This window comes from Capsicum annuum, chromosome 3 (genome assembly GCF_002878395.1).
Source record: "Capsicum annuum cultivar UCD-10X-F1 chromosome 3, UCD10Xv1.1, whole genome shotgun sequence".
NCBI classification, from domain to species: Eukaryota; Viridiplantae; Streptophyta; class Magnoliopsida; order Solanales; family Solanaceae; genus Capsicum; species Capsicum annuum.
Window position 1 is genome coordinate 253264397 of NC_061113.1, and position 23172 is coordinate 253287568.

At 34.7% G+C, this 23172-nt stretch overlaps 1 protein-coding gene and 1 pseudogene across 2 annotated transcripts; both read left to right on the plus strand.

The window, feature by feature from the left end:
- The first annotated feature begins 3313 nt into the window (after positions 1-3313).
- On the plus strand, positions 3314-7040 carry LOC107865918 (small ubiquitin-related modifier 2). Of its 2 annotated transcripts, XM_016712108.2 has the most exons (3): positions 3333-3579; positions 6513-6662; positions 6829-7040. In XM_016712108.2, exons 1-3 carry the CDS (start codon positions 3496-3498, stop codon positions 6892-6894), a joined length of 300 nt encoding a protein of 99 aa, XP_016567594.1. In that variant the 5' UTR covers positions 3333-3495; the 3' UTR covers positions 6895-7040. The 2 variants fall into 2 exon arrangements, with proteins under 2 accessions (XP_016567593.1, XP_016567594.1); XM_016712107.2 differs by lacking the exon at positions 6829-7040 and having other exon boundaries at positions 3314-3579; positions 6513-6822.
- Positions 7041-13260: 6220 nt separating this feature from the next.
- Positions 13261-14048, plus strand: LOC124896891 (annotated as a pseudogene).
- The last annotated feature ends 9124 nt before the right edge of the window (positions 14049-23172 follow it).

Sequence of the window (23172 nt, forward strand, 5' to 3'; positions counted from 1 at the left end):
CATATAATACTAAACAACATGTGGTCATTACAATTTCAAATACCAAATTCACAATTTAAAGATTCTAGCATGAATTCACATGATACAACACATATAATAAATAATTTCATATGAATCTTGTAACTAATCATGGATTAGGAATCCCATTAACATAGTAATCATGAAAATATTCAAGTTAAATCAAGAAACTCACCAAATCTATTAACTTGTAATTTAAAAAGGTTTCTTGAACTCCAAGGCTGGAAGAAAAACCCTGGATGAACACTTGACATACCTTAATGATTGAATTCTAAAAAGACTGATGGTAAGTTCTTGAGTCTTGAATTTGAATTTAAATATCCTAGGATTTGTTCTTGAGAGCAACTTGTGAAAAATGAATAAATTTTGCTCCTAAAAGGGTTTAGTTTCGTGTTTTGGGGGCTAATAAATGTGGGAAAAGAGCCAAATAACCCTGTGGATGTGTCTTTTTAATGACTGAAAACTGGTCTAGCAACGCAAAGATCGTCGCACTGTGCCAAGGGGTCGATACGATGGCCGACGCACCACATCGACTCCACGTCAGTTCACTGGAATTTACATTGACAGATGGGGAAAAATATTCATCAACACGATAGGCGACGCGATGTGATGCGTCGAGATCACATTAATTCATTGGTTTGAGCTTCCAAAGGTACTTCAAATGAAGTCAAAAAAATTCAAAACTTGTCCGAGAACACCTAATGACATTCCTGGTCATAAATCAACATAAAGATCAATACTTTAAGGTCATAAGGGACGTGAAATAGAATCCCTAACTTCCAAAGGCTAAAATAACACTAAGTATGAATACTTAGGTAAAAAATTTTATGTCTGTGACCCCTTATCATGCTCTAAGGGACTGAGTTAAGCTTAAGATTTTGCGGGGTCTTACAATTAACCTCTCAATCCCCATAAACTTGTAATAGCTCTATTACAAGACTCTGAAGTAATAATTATATTGCACTACTAAACCAACTCTAGCAGACTCAACACACATGAGAAGAAAAACCAATGAGGACACCTACAATCTATGGACTAGAGCAGTACATAACGACTACACATCACTAAACAAAGACTCAAGTACAACACGAGCTTAAAACAAACGTAACCACTAAGTAGGTCCCTGTTGCAAGTGAGGCTTTGGTTGAAAGATTTACTTCCAGAGATATTTGATGTTCTTGGCATATGGAAGCTTAGGTTTTATTATTGTAACATGTTTCATATATATTAGAAAAAAACCTAGGATTCTTTTGATTAGCTGAATTAAAAAGGTGTTGCAGCTTTGCCATCAACTTTTAGCCACCCGGTACTATTTCTTGCTAAACTACTGGCTTGGTGCAGAAAGGCATAGTCTGAATAAACCTGGTCCCTGACTAATTGCAGTTTTTATCATTAGAAGGTTGTGCATTACTCTATATGAACCAGGTCCCAAGGTTGATTTGTCAATCGTTAAAACTTGAAACTTAACAATTTTCCCATTTTTGATGATGAAAAACCCATACTCATCTTATCCCAAGATCCACTATAAGTCTTTTCCCCTACCATTTAGCCATTAAGGCTATACTGACATGAATAAGTAAAATCATATGAATAGAGAAAGATGATAGCATCAACACATAATATATTCATTAATCATAAAGATCAGCATCATACAATGTCATAAACAAAAACATCCAAAACCAAGTACAAGGTAAACACCACGATTACAACATAAAGATGAAGGTTTTACAAAAAGGGGCTTAAGATTGTAGGACATGGAGGGATCCAAGTTGGATAGAAATCAAGTAAAATGATCAGAAGAAGGACCAAAAAATTAGAGAAGACGGAGAGTCATTTATTCATTTTCGGCGGCATGGTTCTTCAAGAGTTGCTGAGTCAAGTCCTCAACTTTGGCTTCCAAATTCTTAACCTTGGCCTTAAGAATTTCATTCTCATCTTGTAGAATCTCACTTTCCACTGGTCCCTGCTCTTTCCCTTTTAATTGAGTTGTGTTTAGTGTAGCAAGTTCTGTATCCTTTTGCACCAAGTGAGCGGTTGTCTCCTCTAGCTAGCTGGTCAACCTAGTTTGAACCTTAAAGAGATTTACCACCATTGATATAGACTTTACTCTAATCCTATGTGGGATGCACTTCCAAGGTGGAAAAATTAAATACTTTCTTAATGGATCCTTCCTTCTTAGGGCCACAATCCACATCAAAATATACAAACACTCTATTCAATAGAAACCATAAGCCAGATCATGATTTCCATCGTCTGTCGTCATCACTTTGTATATATACTTCATCATGATAGAAGACAAGTTTATATGCTTGAATTTTGTAAGGGATTCCATTAGGAACGGGTTCAGTACGCAGAAGAAAAGCCCTTTTAACCAACTCAAATAAAAGTTGAAATTCCCCTACTTCTTTGTGACTGACTTGTTTTTTAAATCATCCAACATACCAATATGTTTCAAGAACTTCTCATGCCCATACTTATCTTTCTGGTACCTAGTCCCTTGAGGTGGGACGCTCAACACCTCAGCCAACACTTGCTCATCAAGGGAAATATTCACATTGTGGACTTGACTAGTTAAGTGCAGAGCATCATTAGAAAAAGTTAGATTGTGATAGAACATCCTCACTTCCTTCTCATGGGGAGTACGAATAAGGGGATCAAAAAGGTGATCCCAACTCTGAAATTAGGACATATAACAAATAGTATAACAAATAAAAAATATAAATATAAATATAAATGAAAAAATAAGGAAACACACCACTGGATAATAAAAGAAATAGACATTGGTAGAGTAATACTATAAACTATCTATTCGAGATTATAAACATCACCAGGACACTACTAGTAAGAAACTACAAAAACAAATACAAACAAAGCACTTCTCCCTACTATTATGAACTCACACCTACCCACTAACCCTCTACCTTAATTTGTGTCCTCTGCACCTTCCTATCAAGGGTCATATACTCTATAAATTGTAACCGTTTTATGTTATGACTAATCACCTCTCTCCTATATTTTTTTAGCCTACCTTTACCCCTCATAAAATCATTTATAGCCAGCCTCTCACATCTCCGTGCTTGATGGAATCCTTAAATCAATTGTAAAACCCAATTACACTTAAAATTATCCAATTATCTCGGTTAAAAGTTCATTTAAGAGGACTTATTATGGATATTTGTTTAAAAGAAACTATTGTTATGCCTCAAAGGAAAATATTCATCAAATTTATTTTGTTTAAATATTTTCTTTTTAGTTTGTTAAAAATAATATATCTTTCAACGATCCCCATAACATTTAGCCTTTTTTAACACCATTAAATGACTTTCCACGAAACATTCAGCCCATTTTAATCCGCTTAACAGCCCACCCTACCCAACCATTTTCCCACCCCATATATAAAGATTGAATCGAACCTCAAATACATTATTGACAAAGAAGAAAAAAAGGGAAGGGGGGGGGGGGGGGGGGGGGAGAAGAATGTCTGGAGCGGCAATTGGGGAGGAAGAGAAGAAGTCGGCCAATGATCAATCAGATCATATAAATCTAAAAGTGAAAAGCCAGGTTATTATTATCATTTAATTTGGGTTTATTTTTTCTTTCAGTTGGTGTATGATTTTATTAGGATTTTCAAATTTTTGGGTCCAAATAGATGCATATAATCAACCCGACTAGCTATTTGGGTTGATGAGTCTTTTGGTATGAAGGATAAGACAGGATATCTCAAGATTAAGTATAAATAATATAAATTAAGCACCATCAATCAAATAGAATTAAGGTTTTTTCCAATCGGTATATGATTTATTAGGGTTTTGTAAAATTTTGAGTCAAGATAGATGTATATAATTGATCTGACAAGTTATTTGGGTTGATGGGGTCTTTTGGTATGCAGGATAAGATGGAATATCTAAATATTAAATATTAAATGGTATAAATTAATCATCTTCAATCAAACACAATTACTATTTTGTTTCCTTATGTTATATGATTTTAGTAGGGTTTTGTAAAAAATTTGGGTAAAAATAAGATGTATATTATCAACTCGACTAGCTATTTGGGTTGAGGAGTCATTTGGTTTTGCAGGATGAGGTAGGATATCTCAAGATTAAGTATGAGATAAAATTTATAAAGTATTTAGTTGACTGTGTAAATTAATCATCATCAACCAAACACAATTAGGGTTTTTTTCCTATCAGTGTATGATTTTATTAGGATTTTATAATATTTTAGGTCAAAATAACATATATAATTAACCCGACTAGCTATTTGGGTTGAGGGGTCATTTGGTTTTTCGGGATGAGGTGGATATCTCAAGATTAAGTATGAAATAAAATTTATATTTTATTTCATTGATAGTGTAAATTAATCATCATCAACCAAACACAATTAGTTTTTTTTCTTTCCTATTGGTGTATGATTTTAGTAGGGTTTTGTAAAATTTTGGGTCAAAATAATGTACATAATTGACCTGACTAGATAATTGGGTTGAGGGGTCATTTGGTTTTGCGGGATGAGGTAGGATATCTCCAAATTAAGTATGATATAAAATTCATATTGTATTTGGTTGATGGTATATATTAAGCATCAACAACCAAGCACAATTATAGTTTTTCTTCCTTGTATTGGTATATGATTTCATTAGGATTATGTGAAATTTATGGTCAAAAGATGTATAAAATCGACCGGACTAGCTATTTGGGTTGAGGGGTCATTCAGTTTTGCGGGATGAGGTGGGTGAGATGTCTCATGATTAAGTATGAGATAAAATTTGTACTATATTTGGTTGAAGATATAAATAAATCATCTTTAGTCAAATATAATTACGGTTTTTTCCCTATTGGTATATGATTTTATTAGAATTTTATAAAAATTTGGATCAAAATAGATATATATTATTGACCCGACTAGCTATTTGAGCTGGTGGGGTTGTTTGGTGTGTGGGATACGATGTGATATCTCAAGATTAAGTATGAGATAAAATTTATATTGTATTTAGTTGACGGTGTATCTCTCTACTTCGTCTGAGGTTGTGGTATGGATTGTGTGCACTTTACCCTTCCTGGACCCCTCTTTGTGGGGAAACATGGGGTATGTTGTTGTTGTTTAATTGATCAGCGTCAACCAAACACAATTAGAGTTTTTTCCTTCTATTGTCGTATGATTTCATTAGGGATATGTGAAAATTTAGGTCAAAATAGATGTATATATTAGAGCCGACTAGCTATTTGGGTTGAGGGGTCGTTTGGTTTTGAGGGATGAGGTGGGGTATCTCAGGATTAAGTATGAGATAAAATTTATTACTGTATATGGTTGATGGTATAAGTTAATCATCTTTACCCAAACACAATTAGTTTTTTTCCCTTCTATTGGCATATGATTTCATTAGGGTTATGCAAAATTTCGAGTCAAAAAATATGTATATAATCAATCCGAGTAGCTATTTTGGTTGTGGGATCATTTGGTTCTACGGCATGAGGTGGGATATTTCAGGATTAAGTATGAGATAAATTTATAGTGTATTTCGTTGACGACATAAGTTAATGGATAAATTTATACTATCAACCAAATGCAATTAGGGTTTCTTTTTCCATCATGATTTATGGTTTTGTCGATAGTAAAAACCTAGTGTTAGAGTAGGTTGTACAGAGTAGCATAAAAGAATAATCATATGAATCCTTTCAATTTTGAAAGATTTTGGGTGTATTTTCGATTGATTAGCTTTTTTACAACATTAGGGGTCATTTGGTATGTGGGATAAGATGGCATATCTCAAAATTGATACAACTACAACAACAACAACATACCAATATATTCCCACAAAGTGGGGTTTAGGGAGAGTAGCGTGTATGCAGTCCTGCATCTCAACTATTAAGATTAGGTTTGGTTTGTGGGATAAGGTGGGATAGGATTTAGGATTAAACCTGGAATAAAATTTATACTGCGTTTGGTTGGGAGTGTAAATTATTTTTACAATAAATTTATATTGTCTGCCAAATGAGGTATAAATATAAATTTTATCCCAAACTTAGTCATAGGATATCTCCACCATATCTCATCTAAACTCGGGATTATATTTTTCCATATTCCCGATGGAATAAATTAGTCCAGGAGTGTGGACTATAATTTGAGGATAATTAGTCCATGTTCCAAACGACTCCTTAAGGTTTTAATTATATAATGTTCCAGATATTAAGGTATGAGAATTGAGTCTCACATTGGTTTAATAGGGAGCAGATGTAGGACTTGTATAGCCTTAAGATTCTATTTCCAGTCCATACATTCTTGTGCAGTTGTGCATTGAATCTGATACGTAGTTGATGAAAGTTGAAACAATTAGTAGTGGACCCTTTTTTCTTTCTCTGTGGTATCTTTTATTTCCTTCCTTTCCCTTCCTGTTATTAGGATGATGGGCTTCTGAGTAAATTTTCTGTAAAATGTCCTTCTACATGTATAATTGAAAAGGAGAACTATGTATTTGAATATTTTTTTGGTTTCAGGACGGGAATGAAGTCTTCTTTAGGATCAAACGAAGCACTCAGCTCAAGAAATTGATGAAAGCTTATTGTGACAGGCTGTCTGTGAATTTCAATGCAATTGCCTTCTTGTTTGACGATTGTCGTCTTAAAGCAGAACAGACTCCAGATGAGGTCCCTCTTTCACTCTGTTTTTTTCTTTCTCTCAAACGCACGCACACGAATACTAACAACAAAGGATAAAAGAATACCAAAAAGAGCCTGTGTATCTGCTTTGTGTTGTACTTAACAATCGTGATTAATTTCCTTTTTCCTTACAATTTCCTCCCGCCCCTTGCAGCTGGAGATGGAAGACGGTGATGAAATTGATGCAATGCTGCATCAAACCGGAGGCACAACTCTTTGAGTCTTCTTTTATGTGATTTTATGTCTTCTTCCGTTTCAGTGGACCTTAAGACTTTTATGAGTTTCAAGATGGTATGTGTTTCAAGTGTAATGAACAGGATCGTGTATCACCAATGTAGCTTGACATGAAAGTCATTGCTTTCTTCACCTTTTAGTTTTCTGATGACATGAATTCAGAGTCTTGGTTTCTTGCAAATAATCCCCTCCTCAACCCACTGAAAAGATCGGGTTCTTGGTGACGAGAAAAGCTCCTGCGGAGCCTGCTTGCATGCACCTCATGTGTGATCGCAGTTTGGTCCGTTATCGCTGGTTCAACACCTATGTATGGTTTCAATCTTATCGGGAGTTTGTTTTAGAACCAAATCTCGATGCTTTAGTGAAGTGGTAAAAGCGCAACATGTGATGTATGAGTTAGGTGCATGTTGTGCTGAGTTCTGATCTTTCTGGGTAGAGGAGGGATGTATTAGTCACACAGCCGATAATACCAAATGAGGTGTAGAACGAATACATAGTAATATATAGGCTGAAAATTTCTATCAAACAAAGTATTACATAAATAATATCATGATTAATACACGTATTATTTATCTTAGGGGCGTTCATGGGTCGGTTTGAGTCAGTTATTGATCAAAATCATAACCAAACCAACTTATTTGATTTTTAAATTTCTAAAACTAAACCAAACCAACACAAAAAAATAACTGTTGGTTTGGTTCTTGTCGGTTTAGTTCGGTTTGGTTTGGTTTTTTCGGTTAATAACTTTAGATAATGATAAAAGCTAAAATTTAAAAAAAAAAATTCAATCCAACATATGAGATGTCAATCGAGTGTTGTGCCTCAACTTTAAAACTAAGATGTTAATTCAGTGTTATACTTAGGCAACGCCACGAAAGACACCATATGAATGCTTCTATGAAAAATATTTAGAAACTACATATAAGAGAACGATATGATAAAAGCTCCAAATGGTGAACACATAATTTTTTTGCTCAACAGGGATCAAAAATAAAGTTCAAAACTAGATTGAAACTCACCTGTAAAATTTCATAGACAACAAGATAACTTTCACAATCAGTATCATTTGTCCTTCAAAGTGCAAAAGTCATTTAGAATCTCTTAACGTACTGTTAACTAGATGAAGCCATATGACTAAAATTGTCATGACTAAAGTCAAATTCATGATGAGAATTTCAAATATAACAAATATTTATAATTTATTCATGAATAATATATATAAATATTATCGGTTTGATTTGATTATTTTATTGGTTATTTTAGAGTAAAACCAAAACCAAATCACATAAGTATCGATTTTTAAAATTTAAAATCAATCCAAATCAAACAAAATTAAATATCAATTTTAATTTAGTTCGTGGTTCGATTTGGTTGTTAATTAAACCATGAACACCCCTAATTTATCCTAATACACTGTACCGAAAAGACCCCCAATACTGAGAGCACAAGAACTTATTTTTGTCACATGCTTTCCTTGTATAAGACAAACTGGTGTAGGGTAGTGTTGCACGTGTATCAAGTGTTTTCGAACACATTGCATATTTCTATTCATGTCAATCAATCAAAATCGTATTTGTTTCCTTTTATTTATCACAAGATTTTGAACTTAAATAAATATACAATAATTCTCTTTTTAATAATATTAATTAATAATATAATTAGTTTCAGATTAACGTATGAAATAAATTTCGATCGAGGTTATGCTTACAGATATAAAACGACAACTTACTATACAAGATCAATAGACTCAATGTAATAGAAAAAAAAATTGAAACCTGAAAGCCACAAAGTTATGCTAGAGATTCGATAACAGAAGTTACTTACAAACATAAAAAGGTGTTTTGTTATTCTTGATCAATAACACCAATGTACTAGAAAAGGAAATCTGAAACCTAAAAAGAAAATTAAAAGATTACATTAAATACTCAATAATAAAAGCTACCTACAAACATAAAAAGACGATAATAGAGTTTCTTATAATAGAGTTTCTTTCTTTTATTTTTTTCCTCACGTTTATGCTTTGCATTATCAATTGAACGTTTCTTTCCTTTTTAAAAGAAAAAGAATATGATTATCTAATACCTGATAATTATTATCTCTCATTGTTGTCGTCTTCTTTCAAATCAATTAGTATAATTTGCAAATCTCTTGATACTGGAGCTATATTCTAAGAAACCTGAAGCTTCTCATTTTTCACAACTAAAATAAGGCAAATCACAACTCAACAAATGTAAAATTATCATAAAAAATGAGAGAGGATTACTACAACTTTTTTTTAGGATTACTACAATTATAAACATGACACAAACTATATTTATCCTCCCATAATATAATACAACAGAAAAAAAAAAAACAATAAAAATTTCATTTATTATATCTATCTCCATCAACAAGAATATAATAACATCAATTTTTTAGAATTATAATAAGATGAAAAACTAATAATGAAAAGGAGGTAACAGAAAAGGAAGAATGCATAACATACTGATATTTGTTTTTTCTTTTGTATAGAGGACACATATATTCTATCATTACGACCCACGATAAATTAGGATTCCCTTTACCAACATGACCTACCCCTAATGATTTGAGTTACTCCAATAGTGCTACTGAAAAATACTTTACTATTACAAAGATTATATTAACTAAAAAACTATCTGCTAATTACGAACTAAAACAAATCACAAAAGTAAGTTATAACTATGAAGTCTAATTGTACTAATAAAATTAAATGGCTAATAGAATCAGGTCAAAGGACATCAACAGAAATGCCTTTGCCAATGGAACAAGAAGCCAAATCACAATATTCTCTGACCACCAGGTACCTTGAATGTTGAATCCCCTTGACTACCTTCTATTCTGAGGGCATTCAGTAGCCTTGCCTTTTTGTAGCTATATTTTATCCAGTTATAACCATCACAATCTAGCTTATCCATAACAACAAAGGATGTCTTGTTGTTAGACTAAGAAACCTTCAGCAGCCAAACGCTTATCAAATCTTAAGAACTCTATCATTTTCTTTCTTAACTCAAAATTTTTTATGAGAACCAAAAACATAGATAAATGAAATTAAACTCAAAACTTACATCTTCATAAATAAAGACCAGCGCTTTGCTCATACTGATCTGTCTGTATGTTGTCTTTCAATCTTCTAATATTCTGCTCATAAAAGCTACATAAAATAATATATAACAGATATTTTTATGTCAATATCTCACTTAATATAGATAATTTGTTATATATATGTCTATCTGTAAGACCCAACAAAATTCCTAGCTTAATTCAGTCCTTTAAGCTTCTCAAGGGGTCCCAGGCTTAGAAAATTCTATCTAAGTTTCCAGACATAGTTTATTTTTGGCCTTTGAAAGTTGGCAATCTCATTTTGCAACCTTAATGTCCTTTAGTGGTCTATATTTTTTTGAATTCATGATCAAGAAGGTCAATAGGTGTTCCCAGACAAGTTTCGGATCTTTCAGATTGCATTTAGACCACTTTTGGAATTCCAAAATAGTGGACCAACGCGATTTTGGCGTGCCGTGTCACCTATCGCGTTGGTTAATATTTTGAAGGTTGCCAGAGACAAACTCTTGAGACACAGCGCGATCATGGCGCGACGCGCCAAGTATCGTGTCTATCCATTGACACGCCACATCGACAACCGCATCGGTGCCCAGTTTTCAGTCATTAAATGATTTCATCCTTAAGGATAATTAGGTCTTTTTTCCTCGACCTTCAGCCCTCATAACATGAAAATTAGCCCCTTTTTGGCTAAATACATTCACTATTTAACAATTTCTCAAGAACAAGAAAATCCTAGGTGATTAAGTCCAATTCAAGAACTCAAGCTTTTCTCCACTAATCTTCAAGAAATCATCGGTATGTAAAGTGTTCATCCAGGGGTCCCTTATACCCTTGGAGCTCAAGATAAACTTTTCAAAATATGAATTTTGAATTCTATGTTGTGGGCTTGATTGTACACATGTTAATGTTGTGATTGACTTCCAAGATTGAATCTTTTATTAAATTTTCATGACTTTATGTCAGTATGCAGATTGAAATCCTTAAATTTGAAGTGTTTGATAGAGACATGATGTATTAGTTGTTGATTTATTCCCTAGAAAAGGTTGTGCCTTCCATGTGTTTGTTAAAATGCCTAAGTGAATAAGAATTATGCTTTATGACTTATTTGTGATCTAAATGATGAACTCACGATGTACCCACATGTTCAAAATGACTCTCATGCTTAAGCTATGTCTTGTAATGATTTGGTGGAATGCTCATAAGTATGGATTTGTGAAATTATGTTATGTTAGCATCCATTCCTATTCATGTGTAAGCTTATGACTTGCAAATGCTTTATGAAATCCCTCAATGATTGTATTGAGAATTGTTGACTATGGTCATGTGTTTAAGAAGTGTCATGTCCTATTTATATTCATGTTATCGAGTCCTGGGGGTATTTAATACCTGACAATTTAGCTGTGTACCTAGAGCCAGTGTCAGCTTTCAAGATAACCTCAGTCAAGTCATGATCAGTAGTCTCTCAGTCAAGTTTCAGAACTCAGTCAGTTGCATGACTCAGGAAAACTCAGTAAACCTAGTAACAGTTCAGTCCCATACAATATTTAGTTCAGTCATCAATAAATTCTGTCAGTTAATAAAACTCAGTAGTATTCTGTCAGTCAACAAAACTCAGTAAACTCGGTTCAGTTAAATAGTACAATCAGTAACAGCTCAGTCAAGCCTAGTATGAACTAGGAAATCAGTTCAGTTTCTATTCAGTAAACCCAGGGATGAGGACTCACCTGTCAATCAATAGAGGGTGTGATCCTTAAAAGCAATCCTTGCATTCCAAAACTACGTAGCCAGTGTAGGATGAGATATATCCCTATGAGTCTAGGGTTAATACATCTCATTCGAGTTCTCCTACTAACGAGGGGCTGATGGAAGAGCTCCCTATTAGCAGAGGGTTAACTCATAACTTGGTTTTACCCGTGGCACGGTATTGACACCCTTCCAACTGGGGTCACAATTTGGACCCCACAAGTTCAGTTATGGGGCATGTCAGTTAGATAATTACCTCCCACAGTCTCAATCTCAGTCTTCAGTAAGGAACTCAGATAGTTTCTCAGATTTCAGGACTGTCAGATACATCACTCAGCTCAGCACAAAACTCAGCTAGTTTTATCAAAATCAGGACTGTCAAAAATAGTCATTCAGTTAACAGTACATCAGTTATCAGTAATTGATGTTATCAGTAAACTTAGTATAGTTCCACAGATTCAGAACTATCAAATACAATCATTCAGTTACTTGTTATACAATATTCATAGACTTAAACATCTGTTAATCAGTATTCAGATTTAGTATTCAGCATTATCACAATCTCAGTTACAGTTCATGTATTCATATATGTATTCTCACGCAGTCCTCTTTATGTTCTTCAGTAAGTTATAGTTCATGCATATGAGCCCTTGAATTCAGCCTGCCTCACTTTGCATACTGGTACATTCTTACGTACTAACACATACTTTTCTCTTGCACTATGATGTTTTATACCATAGGTTCAGATGCTCAGGTTTCCGATCATACTTAGCAATTTAGATTTCAATAGTTAAAGTCAGTGGTGAGTCCTTATAGTTCGAGGATATGATTATTTCATTATTTTAGTGCTTCAGTACTTAGCTTATTTCAGCAGTTGGAGTTAGTTGGGGATATGTCCCATCAACTCCTTATTCAGATAGTTATTTCAGTTTTTGTATTGTTATATTGTATTATCAGTTATGTTCAGTTTTGAACCTTGTGGCAAATTTCAGCCCATTATTCCGTATATTTCAGTATTATTTTACAGTTATTGCAGCAGGTACCAGTCATGGGTTAGCTTGTGGTCCTTCGGGATTATGAGTATCGTGTAGCGTTCGAGGTATCAGGATCGGGGCGGTACACTATCCAACACCTTATTATTCATTTACGTAACCAAAAACCTCTCATGCATGTATCTTCCCTATCAACCGATCTTAAAAATACTAAAATGAATTGTATGAGAAAGCCTTAATTTGGCATCAATAATTTCACTACTCCAGGAAAAGAAAGTATTGTAATAATTTGGTACCTAATCGAAATATGCAGAGGAATAATTGAAATTAGGTAAAATAAAAATTGGAGGAACAAAAATGCTTCAACAAAAGTTGACAAAATTTGATTGTTGAGAACACCGGATGGACTTGTCTCCATATTTATCCAAAATCAAGAAAAAATAACAACAACAACAATAATATACCCTTTATAGTTTCACAGGTGAGGTCTGACATGCCTTCTCAGTAAGGCATCAAAAAAGAAGAGGATTATTACGATGGTCACATGTGGGGACTCGACAACTCTTCTTCATCAAAAACCAAAATCAGCTTCGACTTTGGAGCAAGAGATTCACGAAGGAACTTTTGGAAGCAAACCTGCTGTAAAATTACTGAGAAAGCTAAGACCATGTTACTGATTTTCTAGACATATGCATTGTAAATTTGCTACTTTATTTAAGCATGATGATGATGACTATGGTAGTTGCACAAAGTTTCCAGTCCTTGATAAGTGCACTCCTGGTAGAAAGTTTTTGAATGCTATTGAAATAGTCCAGACCAAGACCTCATAAACTTCAACTTTATGAAGAATGGTTGGCTATTACGAGAAGGTATAATGTTGTATTTCCCTTGACAATGACGAGCACAAATTATGGTAATATTATCCATATAGATATAGAACAAAGCCACCAGTATGTAAGAAATAAGCTACAGAGAACAGGATCTAAGGAATCGTTTGAATTTTTCAGATTGCACTATGCTTCAATCCTAATTATCAACCTATTGCTAAAGGTGTCTTCCATGGTTTCTATAATAATTCTCAGAGAGAAGCGCTTCGAGAGTTTCTGGAACTCGAGTATCTTTTTGATAAAATGCTAGAATAAAGAGATCTTGCTACATGTCCAACCTCATTTGTTTCAGAATATTCCTATTGTGAGGATATACCCTTAGATGATTAGATGATATGGAGGATTTCTAAGAGGTTGACACGGAAGATGCTCAAGAAGAATTAATCTTAAGGTCAGATCTTGAGATTTCTTGCTTGTTTGGCTTTAAAGGCCGATGATTATGCCCCACCAAAAGAAACCAAATTTGATCAATCTATTTATCGTTTCTTGTGTTTCTCGATCATCCAATGAAATCCAAAGAAAATAAAATGACAAGTAGAAAAGTATTTTATTTTTGCCCTCTTAAGCATGAAGTTATTAGAGATAATTATACTGTCATACAGATAATTTTGGAGCTAGCTGATGCTAAGTGATCAAATACACACAAAATCTTTTTTAAGCTGTAATGATTAATGAGTTGTTGTGCTATAACAACAATTGTATGTGCGTTTTGTAGTTACCCTTAGTCTAGCAGATTCTTGTTCAGATTAAGTCTTTCTATTGTGATGTATTATATAGATAGGGGAATGGACTATAGCACCTGATGAGATAGAAGAAACTACTTCACGCGTATAAATTTTGTGTCATACGTACATATTCTACCAAATGTATTCAAGAATCGAACTTGTATCCTTCAAAACTAAATAAATAGTTTTGAAAACTCTCCTTTTTTACTAGTTGATCAAAAAGTACAAAGTCATACTATTGCATCCCGGCTAACCTCTTATTCTTGTCATGTTTGTGCAAGAGTTATGGCTAAGCGCCTTTTTCCTACTGAGGAGGTTAAAGTGTATGCGAACATTACCTTTTGTAATGCCCCAAGAGTATACCATGAACGTGACATGGTGCCTATAGTCCTGAAGGACCATAAGCTAACCTATGCTGGTACCTATTGTAAGCACTAAATAAAATATAGAGAACATGTTTCAAATTTAACTGAAAATGTCATAAGGTTTTAAATACAAAAACAATACTGAATCGAAATACTGAAAATATCTGTCTGAAAACAATACTGTAAGATTGTCAATATCAACGATGACTGAATGACTGACTGAAAATGTCCGAAAGCCTCTAACTGACAGAATCTAGAGTTGGTGGGACAAGTCCCCAACTAACCTTGATTGACTACTGAAATGAATTGAAATTAACATTAACGATCCTCGAAACATAAAGACTCACCACTGCTACTGCTGCTGATGCACTTAGAGGTCTAGGTACGGTTAGGAACTTGAGTGTCCGAACCTATGATATGAGACAACATAGTGCAAGAAAATGAATATGCGATTAGTACTTTGTAATAGTATACTAAATGGAGTTAGGATGATATGTATGGGCTCATGTGCATGAATAATAACTGAGTGTAAGTATGGTATGAGATAACTGATGTATAGCATGCATGAAAGCAGTAAAATCTGAGAATGCATGACCAAGCATATGACATTATTCTAGGATAATTTGTAAACTGAAGTACTAATACTATATAACTAGTGACTATATGCCATGGTCAAACAAGCCTGCAACTGAGTACTAGACTGATTACTAAACTAAAACAGTGAGAGTTATCATCTAACCGACATGCCCTAAAATAAGTTAATTGGGATCCAACTCTTTACCCCAATTATAAGGGTGCCAGTACCCTGCCACGGGTACTAACATTGGCTATGTAGATCCACTATAGTGTTTTTTGAAGGACTAAGGGTCACCCTCAACTGGCAGGGCCCTAATGAGATATGTGTCAACCCTCAACTGGCAGGTTAACGTCTCAACCTATGCTGGCTATGTAGTTTTGGAATGCAGGGACTACTACTAAAGGTCATACCCTCAACTAACAGGTGATCCTCTATCCCTGGGTTTGCTCGGTGCTAAATCCTAATCCCAACTAAACTGATTCTAATCACTGAAGTAAACTAAGCTTACTGACATAATGCACTGACTGAATTGATAATACTCTAATATATTCAAAACCCTTCTAAAAGTATTTAAACTAAGTAAACAGCTAAGTTTTGGGGTATTCATAACCCTCAGGACTCGGTAATAATATCAATAAGAACACCTGAGATCATTTGAAACCATAATACAACTTGGGGAACATAATAAATAGTCATTGTTCAAAATTCATCTATGAGGCATTTCATCAAACCCATGGGGGTCATGAGTTAAAGAACAAAATTAGTTTAATACATATGATAGTAACATAACATCAATATTAAAATTCATGGGTTAAGGATTTTGACATGAAATTATCATTCTCCAAACATATCAATAACTAATTCCAATGAAAAACACTTGTAAACATAGTATAAAGTCAAGATTCATGGAAGTTCATTGATAGGATTCATAAATACATGTTAATATTGTAATTGAACTTAAAAATTGGGCTCTTAAAATCCATGGATGAAAAGGGTCCATGAATCAACATCTAAGACACCTTAATTGAAGAATTCATGAAGGTTCTTGGTGGATTTCTTGAGAATTAAACTTGAATGTTGAAGGGTCTAGGGTTTGTTCTTGAGAGGAATTGCTTTTTATTTTGAGTGAAATATGAATTATGAGGAAAAAATGATGTTCCCTTTTGAATTATAAAAATCTAAAACTAGAATGTCGATTAAGGCTTCACTGCGATGTGGTGATGCCCTCATCGCCATACTCACCGCGACGTGAATCGCAGTGAGTCACTGGAAATTGACAATTGCTATTTTTCCCTTCACCAAGATGCACAAAGGTTGTCATTGCGATTTTCACTACGACGCGGTGCAATTACGGTGACTCACTAGAAATTAGACAATGGTCGAACTGACCTTCACTATGATACGGTGACCCCCTTTATTTCTATACTCACCGCGACGTGGTCCAATCGTGATGAACTACTATTTTGGGAATCAAAACAGTGTCCAAACCTCGTCCGAAAAATCCAAAACTTACCCGAGATATTCTACTTACACCCCTGAATATGAATCAACTCAAAAACTATCATCTCGAATCCCCAAAGGTAAACTTAATAATCCTCGAAGTTACAGGGAGTCAAAAGTGACTAAGTCCCTCAACACTTAGTCTTATTTTTAGGTTCTAAGCCTCTTATGCACATACTATGGTCTGAATTGAGTCAATATAATTATGGGGTATTATAATATCCCCCTCTCCTCTGGGAATATTCATCTTCGAATGAAACTGATTAAGTTAAGGATACAGAGTGACTGAGATTACATATTGATTCTGTATAACTGAAAATATGATTACATGACTGAGTCTGAACATGGTGATTGACTGAACTAATTTGTGAATATATACAATGCCATGAGCATTATTATATGGATGGAACTGAGAATGGAAAAGAAGAACTCTAAGGAAAACTATTACCTTGAGCTGAGTCTGAGTTTGCGGAGAGAAGGTGAGGGTACTTGGTACGCATGTTTGCTTCTGCTTCCTAAGTGGCTCTCCCAACGGACTGATTTCTCCAAAGAACCTTGACCAAGGGAACTTCTTTGTACCTTAGTCTGTGGATCTGGCGATCTATGATTTTAACTAGGAGTTCTTCGTAAGAAAATCCATTCTGAATATCTAGGCCCTCTAAACGAACAACAACTGCTGGATTACTAATACACTTCTTTAATAAAGAAACATGGAACACTGGATGCACTGATGCCAAATCTGCAGTCAACTCAAGCTCATACGCTACATTTCCAAAATGACTCATGATCCTGAAAGGACCTACATATCAGGGACTGAGCTTTCTCTTTTTGGCAAACCTCTTCACTCCCTTCATGGGAGATATTTTCAAATATACAAAATCACCAATCTCAAATTTGAGATCCTTTCTCCTCACATCTACATAAGATTTCTGTTGGCTCTGGGTTATTATAAGACTCTCCCTGATCAACTGAACTTTCTCCAAAGCATCAAGCACTAACTATGGCCCTATTAACGCAGTCTCACCTACCCCAAACCAACCAATAGGATATCTATATTTCCTCTCATATAAAGCCTCAAATGGAATCATTTAGATATTGGAATGATAGTTGTTATTGTAAACAAACTCAATTGAAGGCAAGTAATCATCCCAACTACCCTTAGAGTCAATAACACAAGCACTCAACATGTCCTCTAAGGTCTGAATGGTCCTCTCTGCCTGACTATCTGTGTGAGGGTGAAAGGTTGTACTGAGACGAACTTGGGTACTAAGACCCTTCTGAAAAGCCTTCCAAAAATAAGAGATAAACTGAGTACCTTTATCTGAAATTATGAAAAATAGGACTCCATGCAATCTAACCAACTCTCTAATATAGAGCTTGGCATAGTCCTTGGTTGAGTAAGAAGTCTGGACTGGCAAGAAATGGACTAACTTGGTCATCTTGTCCATAATGACCCAAATCGAATCGTGGTAACGACAAGTTCAAGGCAAACCCATCACAAAGTCCATGTTTACCTCTTCCCACTTCCAAGTGGGGATAATGAACTCCTGCATAGAACCACTAGGCTTTTGGTGCTCAATCTTAACCTACTAACAAGCAGAGCACTTAGTTACAAACTCTGCAATATCTTTTTTCATACCGCTCCACCAATAGGTCTCCCGCAAATCACGATACATATTAGTGTCCCTTGGATGAATTGAGTAATGCTCACCATGCGCTTTTGCAAGAATTTTCTATCTCAACCCATCTACATATGACACACAATATATTCTTGCAATGCAACACTCTATCTCCCCCTTGGGAGAAAACCTCCACTTTCTGATCTCTGATTGACTCCTTCAAATTAACTAGACTAGGTTCCCTGTCTTACTTTTTATTCACTATGTCAACCAAAGAATATTCTAAACTATTCTGTACCCACACACTACCCTCAAATGAATCAACCAAACGAATGCCTAATCTAGCCAACTGATGAACCTCCTCAACCAAATGCTTTTTATCACTCTTAACATGAACTAGACTATCCATAGACAATCTACTAATAGCATCTGCCACTACATTGGCCTTGCTCGGATGATACAAAATACTCATATCATAATCTTTCAATAGTTTTAGCCGCCTTCTCTGACAAAGATTCAAATCTCTCTGCAAAAATACATACTAAAAACTCTTATGGTCTATGAATACATCAACATGCATACCATATAGATAATGCCTCCAAATTTTCATGGCAAAGACCACAGCCTCTAACTCAAGATCATGGGTAGATAATTCTTTTCATGGGGCTTAAGTTGTCTAGAGGCATAAGCTATGAATATACCTCTCTGTATCAAAACATAACCCAAACCGACTCTGAAAGCATCACAATAAACAACAAACTCATCTGAACCATCGAGTAACTTTAAAATCGAGGTTGAGGTGAGTCGAGTCTTTAACACCTAAAAACTCTTCTCGTAAGAATCTGACTACTGAAACTTGACTTTCTTCTAACTCAATATGGATATGAGGGATGTAATAGATGAAAAACCTTCAACAAACCATCTGTAATAGCAAGAAAAACCCAAGAAACTCCTGATATCTGATAGAGAGATGGATCTGGGACATTTTTTCACTACTTTGGTCTTTTGAGGGTCAACTCTAATACCATCATCCAAAATAATATGGACAAGGAAAGCTACTGAATTTGGCCAAAACTCACTTACTAAATTTATCAAACAACTAATGGGATCTAAGAGTCTGCAAGATGATTCTAAGATGGTCTGCATGTTCATTTTCATTACGGGAATAGACAAGGATATCGTCTATGAAGACTATAATGAACATGTCCAAGTACTATTTGAACACTTGGTACATCAAGTCCATGAAAGCTACTGGGGCATTGGTAAGACCAAAAGACATGATTACAAATTTGAAGTGGCCATACTGATTTCTAAAAGCTGTTTTTAAAATGTCATATTCTCTAACTCTGAACTGATGATGAAATCTATCTTAGAGAAGTAACTGGCACCCTGAAGTTGGTCAAACATGTCATTGATTCTGGGGAGTGGGTACTTATTCTTGATGGTGACTTTGTTCTACTAATGGTAATCGATGCATATTCTGAGAGAACCGTCTTTCTTTTGCACGAAAAGATTGGAGCGCTCCATGGGGAAACACTGGGCCTAATGAACCCCTTATCTAGAAGGTCTCTTAATTTCTCTTTCAACTCTTTGAGTTTTGCCAGAGCCATTCTGTATAGATAAAAGAGATAGGCTGAGTATCTGGAAGTAGGTCTATTCCAAAGTCAATTTTCCTTTCAGAAGGAACTCTAGGAAGATCTTCAGGGAACACATCTAGAAATTCCCTTACTACTGAAACTGACTCAAGATTTGGAGTCTCTAAACTAGAGTCTTTAACTCAAACACGATGGTAGATGCACCCCTAAGCAATTATTTTTCTCGCTTTAAGGTACGAAACAAGCTAACCCCTAAATGCTGAAGTACTACACTTCCATTCAAGGACTGGATCATTCAAAAACTAAAAATGAATAACTCTATTTCTACCAAGTGAGGATGTACATAATGATAAGAATCTAAGATGTATTACACGTCAAAGAATGTAAACTTCATTTGGTTCGGATTTTGTAATAGTTCTCGTAGAAAATGAGCCTCAAACATTTAAAGAAGCGATGTCATCGTCAGAATCATCCTTTTAGAAAGAGGTAGTCAATAGTGAGATTGATTCAATCTTAAGCAACCATAAGTGGGAATTGGTTGATCTTCCTTCAGGAAATAAACCTTTAGGTTCTAAATGGATCTTCAAAAGAAAAATGAAGGCGAATGGTACTATTGACAAATACAAGGCAAGACTTGTTGTAAAAGGCTTTAAACTGAAAGAAGACCTTGATTACTTTGATACATACTCTCCATAATAAGGATAACATTAATTAAAATGTTAATTTCCTTGGCGAAAGTATATAGTCTTGAAATCCATCAAATAGATGTAAAAACACCATTCTAAAATAGAGAATTGGAGGAAGAAATTTACGTGGAACAACCTAAGGGTTCTATGGTTCCAAAAAAAAATAAGGTGTGTAAATGTAATACCCCGAAAAATTTTTCGTTGAAATTTTGTGTGTAAACGTGTTGGGTTCTATCTTCTAGAATGAATTATAATTTTTTTCGTGCGGAATATCTTAGATTATGACCCACCATTACGTAGAGTATCAAATAATATTTCCAATGATATGTGGATCAGCCAAAATGGACACCCGAGCGACGAGTTATGAATATTCCGATTGAACCGTGAATAGTAGTGAACAGTAAAACGTGCAGGAAAAAGTACTGAGGCCTGGCGTATTTTTGCTCCAACTTTAAACAATTATAACTCATTGTACATAATGATCTGGGTGATCTAATATATATCAATGGAAATTTATGCGAGTCCTCTTTCCAATGAAATTGGTTTCATCCAATTTTTCTATCGGAGCAAAATGTTATGGTCAATCTACTTCAGCCTATCAAAAGTGAATTTTTGGGTCAACTTCAAATGATCATAAATCCTCGTACACAATGATCTGGGTGAGGCACTATATATCAATGGAAAGATATGAGAGTCCTCTTTCTAATGAAATTGGTTTCATCTAATTTGGATATTGAAGTAAAATATTATGGTTGATCTACTTCAGACTATCAAAAAAGTCCACCAAAGGACAAATTTGAGAATTATTTGATTTTTAGGGGTGTTTTGGTCATCCCCCCTCACCCAAAATCCATCCAAACCCTATATTAAAGCCTATTAGAAGCATTATATGTTATATTTCATCAAATTCCCTCAAAAATAAAACCCTAAGCTCCTACATCCAACTTCAAGAACCTCCAAAGTTCACCATTAATTCTGCAAATTTATTCAAGATTCCAAGTTCCTAGTTCAAGAAGAACCTCCAAATTTCACCATTAATACTGCAAATTTATTCAAGATTCCAAGTTCCTAGTTCAAGAACTCCAAGAACCATCATTCAAAGGCATGATTAACGTCTCAAAAATGAGTATCAATCTAAATTTCATCATTCAAGGTATGTGGGGTTTTTCAACAAGAACTCTCTTTTGTTATTGTGCCCAAAAGTAATTTTCTTTACAAAAGCATGATTTTTATTTGATTTTTATGAATTTGAAGCATGAACCCGTATCTTATGATGATTATTATGAAATCTTGAAATTTATGATTTTGAAAGATGAATTTACATGTGTGGAGATATAAAGCATTAATCTTGAATGATATTTATCATGATTTGATATTTAGGTCGTGAATCCCTATTGAAAATTTTGTTTTTTTGAGAAAGTGTGTTATAAGCACGTTGATGTTAACTATTTGAGATATTTTGAATGATTTGACCTTTTGGTCTTAATGGAGTTGTTTTGAACTCGAGTGTGAAAGAAATCCACAACGTGGTTGATTTTGATAGATGGGAAGCATGATGGATCCCGATGTATATTTATATATTACTGAAATTGTTTTGTTGTGGATTGTCTTTGAAATGATCTGAGCAAAGTCCAGGAGAAATCTTTAGCACCGAGTGGGAGGTATAAAGTGACCTTACTTCCCTAGAACTACATGCCCCCATAGGAGTGAGCCTGAGGCTGATTTATATAGTGATCACTAGTTTGTGTGGATTTGATATTGATAGTCCTACTCCGATGGCAAGGATAGGATGGCTCTTCTCAACGTGGATTGTACGTTGGACTCAATGTAGCTCACATGGTTTATGTCGGTTATAGGATCTCCCAGTGTGTGTGTGTTTCCTTGTGTCTATGGTGAATGGTTAAGCGATTTGAAAGTGGAATTGTGAAAGTTATTCTTTCAAAAGATTTACATGATATTTATATTATGAGAATTGATATTCTTGATGAACTGAAAGTGATTGACAAATTATATGATGACTCACATGTGTTATTGTACTTATTTCATCCTATCATGATTATGATGATTTTCTTTGGGCTATGTAAGTCTTTCATACATCCTGCATATTTCTTATAAATATTTATGATGATGATGTTTATACAACTGCATACACCCCCATATACTCGGTTCCTTTCCATGGTACTGACCCACATCTTCAGATGTGGGCTGCATTTTCTGGGAATGTAGGTTTAGGTGCTCAGTTCCAGGTTCGACAGTGATTCTCCGGGCATGCTGTTCTACATCCTCTATTGTGGTGAGTCCTTATATTCCGAGGATGTGATGTCTGATGTTGGTTTCACGGAATTGTTTACATTTGATAACTGAGTATGAGTCAGTTGGGGCATGTCTCAATGGCTCGCTGGTTTTATTGATTTTCTTAGTGGCTTGTCAGATTAGTATTGATGTTGGGAGTTAACTAATAAGTCGTATTTTGTTATCTTTCTGAAATTCTTTT

Bases quoted from the DNA above. Each gene is read 5' to 3' on its own strand.
- LOC107865918 (XM_016712107.2), top strand. From the start codon at position 3,496: ATGTCTGGAGCGGCAATTGGGGAGGAAGAGAAGAAGTCGGCCAATGAT. The intron at 3,580-6,512 runs GTTATTATTATC...TTTTGGTTTCAG, and splicing joins ATCTAAAAGTGAAAAGCCAG to GACGGGAATGAAGTCTTCTT.